We start from the raw sequence: 13,037 nt of genomic DNA on the forward strand, positions 1-13,037 counted from the left end.
TGGGACACAGTAACTCTACTTCTAATTAATAGAATACTTTGACTGAATGTCAGATTGTTGTCCCCCCTTAGGAAACAATATACTTAAAATGGGGTTGTCTGTTTCTATCCTTTTGTCTTCGGTCACACATTTTGGGACACAGTAACTCTACTTCTAATTACGATAGGATGCTTTGACTGAATGCGATGATTAGCAAAATCTGCTAGGCCAAGTGCAATTTCATTAGACACAATAACTCTTTGTTTCTCATTCAAGTAGAGAGAGAGAGAGAGAAATGGGGTTTAACGTCCACTCGACACAAACTAGGTCATTTCGGGACTAACATATGGTTTATTTTATTCAATAATTCGCTTACGCGTAGGGGTCTTTAGCAGTGGGAGGAAACCGGAGGACCCGGAGAAAACCCACGAGGTTGGACAGGCGACCCTACTCCTTGCCACGTACAACCGGGGATTCGAAACCACGCCAGTTGACTCAATGACAGACTTTATGGTACAGCGCGCACGTGCTAACCATTCAGCCATCCAACCCCCCTCATTCAAGTAGAATATTCAAACTTTGTGTAGATGTTCAGTAGGTGAATGTCTTGACTAAGTCTGATGATGAATATTTTCTGCAAAGACTAAGCAGCTGTCTGTTTGACTGTCTGTCACACCTTTTTCATCCTTGGTATCCCCAGTAGTTTCATTCTGTTCTACTCCTCTAACCCCAGGGTTAATCTATGGGGGGAGGGGAAACGTTTTTAAGTTATCCGCCCTTGATGATTGTGCTATTTTTATCATTCAATCCCAATGATTGGCAAAGGGAAGTAACTCTCATCGGACAAGGTTATGAGTTGGCCTAAATGAGAGAAGTCCAAATTATGCTAAATGCGTATTTATTAACAATAAATTATATTAATGAAGATCAGACGTTTATATAGGTTCAAAAGTATTAGTGAGAATCGTTCATTCGTGGAGTTTTACGTCCACATGATATCGTAGACAAGTTCTTGTGAATCAAATTGCCAAGTATAAGGTCAATAATAATAAACATAACAGAATGAAACATTTCAGACAAAAAACGAATAGTAATAATAATAACAAAAGTCAAATATACTGACGTTCTACATATTTGAAATCCGTGAAACATACTACAGATTTTGATAATACAATTAGAAATATATACATTATTTACATAAATCATTCAGTTAATGGACATGAATATGGTTATCTACCCTTATAAAAACAGAGGCGAAATGACAGGTTTGTAAACTGTTCTTGATTGGTTCGTATGGATTAACCCAGGGTGTAGTGGAGTAGAACGGAATGAGTACACTGGGGATACCGAGGATGCACCTTTTGGAACACAATAACTTCTAATTAATGTGGAAAGCTTGCTACATGAATAACTTGACTGAATTCTGTGATGGCAATTTTCAATTTAATAACTGTTCTCCAATTTGAAGGTGTGTCATGAAACTTAGTGTATGGTTTCATTACACTAATTCGTAAGTGCCATCTATTTTGGAATTGAGCCCTGGGACATCTGCCTCGATTGATGACGTAATTGTAGGGAATGGCCATGAATTCTAGGGTAACCAAGAATGTGTAGGCCTGTTACCAGATTTGAGACATAACAACAGACTGCTGCTTGTAGAAATCATCAGCCAAATTCTCCTCAGTACCATGTTTTGTTTATCCTTACAGCACAATGTTTCTTGGATATTTCAAACCACATTTCGTGGGTAATTAAAACCTCATGGCGCGATTTACTTTGTGGGTATTTAAAACCTTCAGCGCGATCTTCAATGGGTATTTGTAACCTCATGGTGCAATTTCCTTTGTGGGTATTTAATACCTTATGGTGTAATTTCCTTCATGGGTGTGTAAAACGTCATGGTGTGATTTCCTTCGAGGGTATGTAAAATGTCATGGTGTGATTTCCTTCATGGGTATGTAAAACGTCATGGTGTGATTTCTTTCGTGGGTATTTAAAACGTTATGGTGTGATTTCCTTCATGGGTATGTAAAACGTCATGGTGTGATTTCCTTCGTGGGTATTTAAAACGTCATGGTGTGATTTCCTTCATGGGTATGTAAAACGTCATGGTGTGATTTCCTTCATGGGTATGTAAAACGTCGTGGTGATGGCAGGACGTGTTTTGGGATTTGTTGGACAAAGTTTACTTGTACTCTTGGATGCCATTTTGTTTTTCCTTCCACCTGGAACAAGCGTTGAAAGTTGAACTACTATTCAGCATATTGTAAAACTATTAGTTTGAGCATTACTATTAACACATAAGGTATTTGTGAAGCTGTTGGTTTATATCCACTATTCAACACATAGAGTATTTGTGAAAATATTATTCAACTATTCAACATATTTGGGTATTTGTGAAATAATTGGTTTGAATACTACCATTAACTTGTTGGGTATTTGTGAAACAATTAGTTTGAATACTACCATTAACTTATTGGGTATTTGTGAAACTATTTGTTTAAGTTCTACAATTCTCTTGTTGGGTTTTTGTGAAACTGTTTGGGTGCTACAATTAATTTGTTGGGTATTTGTGGAACTATTTTTTTTTTTTTTAGCACTACCATTAATCTGTTGAATATTTGTGAAACTATTTGTTTGAGTTCTACCATTAACCATGTTGGGTATTTGTGAAACTATTAGTTTGAGTGCTACCATTAACTTGTTGGGTATTTGTGAAACTATTTGTTTGAGTTCTGCCATTAGCTTGTTGGGTATTTGTGAAACTGTTTGAGTGCTACCATTAATTTGTTGGGTATTTGTGGAACTATTTTTTTTGAGCACTACCATTAATCTGTTGAATATTTGTGAAACTATTAGTTTGAGTGCTACCATTAATTTGTTGGGTATTTGTGAAACTATTAGTTTGAGTGCTACCATTAACTTGTTGGGTATTTGTGAAACTATTTGTTTGAGTTCTGCCATTAGCTTGTTGGGTATTTGTGAAACTGTTTGAGTGCTACCATTAATTTGTTGGGTATTTGTGGAACTATTTTTTTTGAGCACTACCATTAATCTGTTGAATATTTGTGAAACTATTAGTTTGAGTGCTACCATTAATTTGTTGGGTATTTGTGGAACTATTTTTTTTGAGCACTACCATTAATCTGTTGAATATTTGTGAAACTATTAGTTTGAGTGCTACCATTAACTTGTTGGGTATTTGTGAAACTATTTGTTTGAGTTCTGCCATTAGCTTGTTGGGTATTTGTGAAACTATTTGTTTGAGTACAACCATTCTCTTGTTGGTTATTTGTGAAACTATTTGTTTGAGTTCTACCATTAACTTGTTGGGTTTTTGTGAAATTATTTGATCGAGTACTACCATTAAGTTGTTGGGTATTTGTGAATCTATTTGTTTGAGTAGAACTGTTGCTAAGAGGTCTTGTGTTTAACACGTTTGGTATTACTATTCAACACATTGGTAGACTTGTTCTCTCTGTATCATATATAAATGACATACAAAAACATTCTGCAGAAAATTATGGTTTTCCGCACAAATTGAATTGTGAGACACCCTCTCACCGTCCCATATAATAACTTTTCATCTTTAACGGAATTATCAGTGAAATGAAATTCGATCGTTTGTCCGTTATTGCTCGTTACTTCAGTCAGTTAAATAGAAGGATAACTTGTGTTTGCCATGTTTGGCGTCAATTCCCGTTTCTTCACGTGCTTGTTACACATCTCCCATAGCAATGATCTCTGTGTTAAAATTATATTTGGAATGTATTTAACCAGTTCTATCACATATGTAATAATGACTGACACCAATATTGTCCTTTAAGTGTAGCAGTTCCCCCTCCCCCTTTTCTCGTTATTATTATATTAAATAACTTAGTTAGGTCTTAGCACTTTGACACATCATAGTTCGATGGGCAAATTTAAACACCTTTAACTTAACTTATCTGGAATCACTTGAAGGATTTTGGTTTTGGTATGATTGTTGCTCGGGTTGCTGTTATTAAAACATAATTGCCAGACCCATAGAGGTGAGGCAGGGACAAGAGCATGTTGAGTAGACAAGGGTATCCAATTTCAATTTCTTTTCAAAAACTGCTTGATGGATTTTTGGTAGTTTTTTTATGTTGATTGAATGATTTTTGTCTTAATATTTGTTGGCCAAGAAGATCGGTGGTGACTCAGTGAGTAACACGCTAGCTCGATAACCAAGAGCACTTGGGTTTGCTCCCAGTGTTGGACCGAGAATTTTCCTTTGGAATTTCCGGCATGGTTTCCTCTTGTCACTGTCAGTGCTGCAGGACAAAAAGGGCCTGGCAAGGAAATGAAATGAAATGGAGTTTAATGTCTTACTAATGAAGTCGGTGCAGAAAAGTATAATGTTAAACCCCATTTCATTTCCTACTGGTGAACATTTTTTATGTAATTACAAATGCCTGGCCCCGAGTTCACAAAGCATTCTCAGACTTAAGTTGAGAATTTGCTCAACTTTCAATCACTGTTTATGAGAAATATCTTTGATCCAGATACACAAAACTTTGCATATAGTTTCTTATTGATATATCTGATACATTAAAACAACAAAATTATTATAAAGGGCTATATTTTAGTTAAAATAAGGTGAACAATTTTAAGTAAATTCTCAACTTAAGTCTGAGAATGCTTTGTGAACTCGGGGCCTGTTGTATTTATTGCTAAATCAAGATGTACTTTTATCCTAATTTTAGATAGTCCTGCTGAAAGATGTGGTATTCAAGAAGGACAAATTGTGATATCTGTCAATGGTGTGAATACTTTAGAACTGTCTCATGAAGAAATTGTCACACTGGTGCAAAAATGTAAGTTTTATATAAATAATTAAATCTGCATGATAGCTAGCTGGGATTAGTTTTTAAATAGGGTTTTGCCAAGACAGCTGCACTACAGCCTACTCTGATATGGAATTCTAACTGTCATTTAGTCAAGTGAAGTGATTTAGGATCCCTGCTTGTCCAACCTGGTGGATTTTTTCAAGGCCTACAGTTTCCTCCTACTGCTAAATAGACCCTTGTGTGCAAGCAAATTATTGAAATAAACTAGAACAATGTGTTAGTCCCGAAAATAACTTAGTTTCTGTTGAGTGGAAATTAAACCCTCTCTCTCTCTGTCTCTCTCTTTTTTTTAAGGACTGGGGGGGTTGGATGGCCGAATGGTTAGCACGTGCTCGCTGTATCATACGGTCTGTCATTGAGTCAGCTGGCTGGGTTTCGATTTTCCTGTTGTACGTGACAAGGAGTATGGTCGCCTGTCCAACCTTGTGGGTTTTCTCACTAATGAGTGGACGTGAAACCCCATTACCCCCTCTCTTTCTTTAAGGACTGCTTAGATATCTTAGCTGCTGTGGCCATATGTTTTGTTGCCTAGCAACTATTCTTTAATAACTATTTTCACTTGATTTTCAGATAATAAGATAGTGAGGTTGGAAGTGGCTTATAGTGATTTTCAACCAGTACGTGATTTACAGAAGACTGTAATGGGTGGTTATATGTTAAAGCTAGGAACGTCAACGCTTGTTAAAATGTGGAAGAAAAGATATTTTGTTCTACGACAAGACAATTGTCTCTACTATTATAAAACTGATCAGGTATATGTCTACATGCATGTTCCTGAAGCAACGACTGCGAGTTTTACAACATCTGGACGTTGCTTGTTTACTTCAGAATTCCCAAACTTATAGCTACGTTATCTCTATTTACTGCACACAAGTGAACAGTAGCGTCCAATCAGAAATTGTGACACAAACACGCTTAAATCAAATATAGTGACCTCCACGGAAACCTTGACATTAAACGAACTTTGAACTTTGCCACTCGATTATCACAGGTAGACATTTTAGCTGGAAAGCACGAGACAGACCTGTTTTTCGCGATGATCGAGGAATCTGATAGGCTCACAAGCTGGTCTTGTACCCAATCGTAATTAGTGCCGAAATATGCAGGGCAGTGATGGGATTTTGCCTGTATATTCCTTACTTGTCCGAATCTTTTTTCCAAACGCCCAAAATTGTCCGAATATGCCGAATCGGACATCAAGACATGGTGAATAATATTCTAAATTCCGAAATTAATATAGTTTACTGAGTGTATAACTACCACTCAACCAGATTATCGTCGATAATACGCTGGATTGATTAGGCAATTAAGTGATCAACGTATTTATCGTGTTATACGGTCTATAAACCTACCTTGATTAACTACTTAATCTGCCTTGATTGACTGACTTAATCCTTTGTCGGACAATTCATCAATCTAATCTTAAACAGAAGCCATTGTTTCCCATTTGTCGGACTATTCATCAATCCATTATAATTTTAATCTTCGTGTTAACCTCGTGGTTTCTGCATTGTCGGACATTTTAATCGCATTGATGTGAGCCGACAACATGTATAAACTAGTCATAGAAGTCACATATTGTAAGAGTATATAACGCCCAGATCAATAGACAGTCATTATAATTCGTCTACGATATCACTTTGGTGGAAGCGAGCGTTAAATAAAGCTATTTCACACACACACATATCCGAAAAATACTAGACATTGCTAGCACGCAGTTAAAGCACTCGGGGAAACCTCGGCAGATTCCGTTTCTCTACATCTAGCTTCGGCTGTATGACGGTAAGTGATATGTACCTACGAACTTGCCGGTTTTAGAAAGAAGTTATCAAAATTGCGTCATTCGAAGCGTGTTAAGAATTTTCAGAGCAAAGTTGTCCTTGTTTGAAGAAAATCTGATTAGGTACATATCACTTACCGTCATACAGCCGAAGCTAGATGTAGAGTAACAGAATCTGCCGAGGTTTGCCGAGTGCTGAACCAGTATTAGAAATCTCGCGAGACGTGTGAAATTATGAAATGAATACGTGACTAAATTCACGCTTCTAATGTCGAAGAAAAGATTCTATTTTGATGGCATATTCTCGGATTTATGATCATATTTTGAATGGGGTTTATGTTTTTAAATATAGAAATAAGTAATCTAGGCAATGTTGACGAATATGTCGATTGGAATAGTGTAAGTACTTAATTGTTTTAGACCATAGCGCGTGGTAGAGCGGAATGCGATTATTTAGCGGATGGTGTCATTCCTCGTTGTGGTATAGCGACGTTTATTGCCCAAAAAATTTTGGGATATCATATTCTTAACCTCTGTACATAAGTCGTAATGGAGTATAAGACAAATGCCGGACTTCTGCTGAAAAATTTAGCGACTTATGACCCAAAAATACGGTAATTTTGGAGTAATTTGAAACAGTACAGATCGGCAGTAGTTGGCACGCTTTCATTCTATCGTATTACGAATTTTGTAGGAATATTACTGACATAAATTTGAATACCGTACGGGAATTAAATATGAAAAATAACGAGGGGCACCTATTTTTATATTACGGATGAATTTGAATATTTTGTTTACACGAGATTTTTGTGTGTGGTCTAAAAAGTGCCATCTTAAATAACGATAAGAGTTATGTCCCTTTATTTTCGGTAAAAGTGTCCGACAAGAAAGTTTTTGAAATCCCATCACTGATGCAGGGTATTACGTGAAGGCCTTGATAAGATGTACAGAGTTAAAGCGAGATCAAGCCTTCTATTGAAGATGATCTACGTGTAAATCTTGTTGGGGTAATGCAAGCTACTTTCTCAACATAGAACAAATAATTTGATGTCAGTAGTGCTTATGAAAAAAGTATTTAGGATGGGTTTTTTTGTTGCCTGGTAATCCATTTTTAGTCTTGATGAATATGGGGTTGATTGGCCTAATGTTTAAATCTTGTGCATTGGATCAGACGGTCTGTCATTGAGTTAAGTGGCATGGTTTTAATTCCCTACTTGTACATTACAAGGAGTAAAGTTTCCTCCCACTGCTAAAGACCCCAATGTGCAAGCAAATTATTGAAATAAAAATTGAATATGTTAGACCGAAAATGACATAGTTTGTGTCAAGTGGATGTTAAACCCCATTTTTCTTTTCTCTCTCTCTCCATTGTTTATCTCCATGTTTTGTTGTGTTTACAGGAATTGGATCCACTTGGTGCTATACCCCTATCAGGTTATTGTATATCACGATATACAGATACAACAAAAGAATTCTGTTTTAAAGCCGAGAAATATGGAGCCCGTACTTATTATTTTATGACAGACAGTCGAGAAGAAATGTCACAGTATGTATGATTTTATCCATAGTTGTTGTGCCAGACACAGTGTTTAAGATCATGAGACGAAGAAGCCTATTGATTTTCAGCGATTTCCGATAATTACTGTCAGAGTTATGGCCCTTGATCACTTCAAAAAAATCTTGTGGACGATCTTGAGGTCAAAGTTAATATCCGATTGACAGGGTTTTCTGGCGTAGTTTCCCCTTGTCAGTGGTGCAGGATAGAGGACCTGATAAGGACAGCTGTCTAGTCATTCGGATAGGACAAAAAACTGAAGCCCTGTGTGCACATAAAAGACACCTTGGTAGTTGGAATTCGATGTAAGAGTAGGCCTTAGCATCGCTGTCCGGGCAAAATTTCCCTCATAGCACACTGTATGGCATATGCTCGTCTTTATTAGCCTAATCGTGCAGAACAGTAGGACGTTAAACCCCATTTCATTTCATTTTTGTTTACATTTGCCTCTATAATCAATGGAATAAAACTCTGTGTGATGTCTTACACCTGAGTATTTGATGATTTTCAGGTGGGTTGGTGTACTAACAGAAGCTGCAGCAAGATGCAAGAAACGAGTAAGTAGATTCTTTTGTTCTTTTGTTAAAGAGCACATAAAATGACCAGACAAAGTTATATGTACTTAAAGGGACTATCCCGATTTGAACAGAGTCTACAAAATAAAAGTCTGAGTACGTATGAAATTTAAACACAGCTTGGGATGCTGGTTTCCATTTCCAAATGAAGATTGACGGGTTTAAATTGTTTGAAAATGTATCACATATATTGAGTTAGTTGCTTGGCCCTAAGGTAGAGACTTTTATGGGATTTTAACCCAAACTTAAGAAATTTTATTCTCCAAAATATTATCGGGTTGGCCCTTTAAAGATGCATTATGTAAGAGCTAAATCTGCTTATTGCAGGTGTTTTCTGACAAGGACAGCTGTCTAGTCGTTCAGATAGGACATAAAATCGAGGTCCTGTGTACACATTGGTGTGCACGTAAAAGATCCCTTGGCACTTAAAATTTGATATTAGAGTAGGCCGTATAGCTGTTGGCCGGGCAAAATTCCATTACCCCAGTCTGAGCAGCACAGTAGGACGTTAACCATTTCATTTCTTTCCATTATTTTGGCTTCAAAAATATAAATTATTTTTTAGACATTTATTCACTTGCCTTTAATAAACTCTAGACTATAGGATCGTGGAGATTTAAACGAATTAAAACATGGTTGCCATTTAATGATATAATTTAAAAATGGCGATTCAAGGCTATGTCTTGAATAACAAGTACCGTTATTATGAATTGTTATGTTATTATGATAATAAACAATCTATGCCACATCTTGTCAAACTTCAAAAACAGATAACTTTGCTCAGAATAAAGTTATTGGAATGAAATTTTCAGTATATAAATTTTGCATTATCTATTTTGGAACTATTATAGCAAGAATAACCAGCTCTTAATCTAAATCTTACATATTGTTTTCTTCATACACTTTAAAATTCCTGTTATCAGTGTATTGAAAGTTAAAGCTAGATGCCTATTAAGTGTAAAGATTTTAAAATAATTACCATTCCATTTTGGTATTTCCCGATAAAGATAAGTTCAATTTTTCAAGATAACTTTTTTATTCTTTGGAATAATAGATTTCATTTAGCTGGGATTTAACCCATTAACTGCGTAGGGTGTTATATAACGCCCTGAACAACTGCCACTCACCGTGTGTAGGACATAATATAACGCCTTGGAGGTATTTTCCCCAATTGAAGGGAGACAACTCTATTTACCGTTAGTTTTAATATGGTTTCAGACTATCATTTGTATTCAGGAATAAAAAGGTCCAAAAATGAAGTTTTTCGTCAAATTAATTACACAATAAGGGGTAGTTAACGTTTTAAAAACTACACAGTTAACGGGTTAAAACACATTTGTAAGTTTTAAATAACCGTAATTAAGCAGTTTCTTCATAGAAACAAAAAAGAGATTTTTATTTTTGATATATTTGAAGTAGAATATATTTCATTCTTGTTTGATTGCTTATTCTTACAGAAAGATTCTTGGTTAGAAGTCAGCAGTCATAATGTAGGGTTACCTGCCCTTGAAATACGTAAACCGGAATGTACAGGTCATCTGACTAAACTAGGTCAGCAACATAAAACATGGCAGAAACGTTACTGTGTGTTAAAAGATGGCTGTATATATTATTACAAATCAATGAGTTCACTTAGTGCTAAAGGTAAATATAATAACTCTTAGCTGACCCAAGTCGAGGCACCTATAACATTACTGTTTATTAAGTAACCTTGGCGACTTTTATTGACAAAACCGGTTAGCCAAATGCAACATTCCTACCGTACTTCCCTTATAAAAGATGGCTGTATATATTTTTATAAATCTATGAGTTCACTTAGTGCTAAAGGTAAATATATTAATATCGATGGATTATTTTTCTGGGATCATGGTGGCTAAGTGGGTAAGGCGCTGGCTCGCTAGCCTGGAGATCAGGTGTATGGCGTATGTCTGTCTTCATTAGCCCAGTTTGGAGCAAAACAGTAGGACGTTAAACCCCATTTCATTTCTTTTCCTTGATTTTTTTGCGACACCACCTGTGTAAAGTTGTCTTCAAGTACTAGAATTCAGAAGTCATGTGACACAATGAGACTTGCATAACCAGTCCCTATCATACAGCATATATATCACATTACACAACCAGCACCAGGATTTGCTAGTGAAGTGACGTGGGAGGTGCTCACTTAGAAAATATTTAAACATTTTTGCTGAAATACATTATTTGTAGTCTGTACTGAATACTGAATAACACAGAAATAATTTCCTTCTTAACAACAATCAGAAAGGAGGTTTTCTGGTTCACGGTGCCGCCACTGCGACGTTTCAACCCAGATTTCACATGTCGTTATCAACCATATACACAAATAGATATATGCTTGATAACGACTTGTTAAATCTTGTTGAAATGTCACATTGTAATAAACCGTTGTTATTGTTATTCCATAAAAAGTGTGCCATTCAAAGAATATATGAGAAGTAATTGTATTGCTAAACCAGTTCTATTTATTTATTCAGTTATTGTTTCTTTTGAACTGGTTGCCACAGCCGTTAGTGAGTAAAGCATTGACACACGAACAAGCAGCTCCCGGGATCCATTCCAGTGTTTTGCTGAGAAAAGATCCTCAGGATTCTTGATTCCCCTTATCAGAAGTGCAGGACAGTGGACTTGTTTAGAAACAACGTCTTATGACAAAAATACACAAGGTCGCATGCATATGTTAGCATCCAAATTTCCCTCCGTTCACACTATATGGCATATGCCTGTCTTCATTAGCCCAATCATGCAAATAGGACATTGAACCAGTTCTATCTCTTGATAGGTATATTATGCCGGGGGGTTGGATGGCTTAATGGTTAACGTGCGCGCGCTGTATCATAAAGTCTGTCATGAAGTCAACTGGAGTGGTTTTGATTCCCTGGTTGTACATGACAAGGAGTAGGGTCGCCTGTCCAGCCTCGTGGGTTTTCTCTGTGTCCTACATTTTCCTCCCACTGCTAAACACCCCTATTTGTAAGCAAATTATTGAAATAAAATTGAACCTTATGTTAGTCCCAAAATTGGATGTTCCCATAGAAATTGTTTCTTTTGGAACCAACATGGTAACCAGAAATAATCTGAAGGCCCAATTATCCACTGAAGCAAACATAATGATGCAAAAAAAATTTATTTTAGGTGTTGTTCATCTCCATGGTTACACCGTAGATGGATGTGGTTTGAATAATAAAAGATTTAGTTTGGTACTTCATCCTCCTAGTAAAAATATGCGGACATTTTACTTCTGTGCTGATAATCAGACTGACAAACAAAGGTAAAACTGCTAAAATGGATTCAATTTTTAAGAAAATAAAATGGAAATATATTTTCAAAATAAGAGTGAGTGAATGAATGAATGATTGAATGAATCACAAAAGTAAAACTGCTAAAATGCATTCTGTTTTTTAGAAAAGGGAAACTCGAAATAGATTTTTAAAATTATAGTGAATTAATAACAAAGGTAAAACTGCTTAAATGGAATCTGTAAAAGAAAATGGAAATACAGTAAATTCGGATCTAAGTGGACAGACCAATTTTATCCGAGTTAGGCGAGACTTTTAACTTCCATTTTTTCGCCATCTTTGAAAAATGTCCAAAATTTTCCAGGAAAGTGTCTCGTACAGCAGATAGCGAGTTTCAAATTTTCCGGGAAAATTCTATTAAATAGGCTGATTTGAGTCTAAATGAAAGAGGAAAGTATTTTGGGGCTCTGTGCATGGAACATACTGCCGATCCGACTTAGGTGAAGGAAAAAAGACGGAATTAGATCGAATGGGTTGAACATTTTAATCCGAGTTGAGTGAAGATCCGACTTACACGCAGAAATTTAATAAGAACAACGTGCAAGATCAAAGGGTCCAAACGATTTTATTCGAGTTGGGCGAAGATCCGACTTATACAAATCCGACTTATGCAAGGTTTACTGTATATTGTAAAAACTTGGTGTTGGATTGTTTACATTGGGGGGAGGGGGGGGCAAAACTGTTGGTGAGCATTTTTCATTGTCTGGCAGCCCATGTTTTTAACTTAAAAGAATTTTACCATGATGTACAAATCAGCATTTTGACAACAGAAAGTCGGAAATACCCAAGCAGCAGTTTGAGTGGGACATTTGATGTTCACATGTCTAGTCAGTGTTCCGTTTCTATTTCTGGAAAAAATGGACAAATAGTGCGAACCCATGGCTCGCTAGCCTTGAGGTCTTAGACTCACTCTCGATGTTGGGCTAGAAAATTTCGTGGGATTTTATGGCATGGTTTCCCTTG

At 36.3% G+C, this 13,037-nt stretch overlaps 1 protein-coding gene across 1 annotated transcript in view; it reads left to right on the top strand.

The window, feature by feature from the left end:
• LOC126823026 (uncharacterized) overlaps positions 1-13,037 on the top strand; it is a 42,062-nt gene that overhangs the window by 24,879 nt on the left and 4,146 nt on the right. Inside the window, exons 6-11 of the mRNA XM_050551845.2 lie at positions 4,707-4,817; positions 5,421-5,602; positions 8,031-8,176; positions 8,697-8,742; positions 10,218-10,404; positions 11,911-12,046. Of these exons, the coding sequence (XP_050407802.1) occupies positions 4,707-4,817; positions 5,421-5,602; positions 8,031-8,176; positions 8,697-8,742; positions 10,218-10,404; positions 11,911-12,046 (808 nt within the window). The remainder of the gene's footprint in view (positions 1-4,706; positions 4,818-5,420; positions 5,603-8,030; positions 8,177-8,696; positions 8,743-10,217; positions 10,405-11,910; positions 12,047-13,037) is intronic.

This window comes from Patella vulgata, chromosome 1 (genome assembly GCF_932274485.2).
Source record: "Patella vulgata chromosome 1, xgPatVulg1.2, whole genome shotgun sequence".
NCBI lineage: Eukaryota > Metazoa > Mollusca > Gastropoda > Patellidae > Patella > Patella vulgata.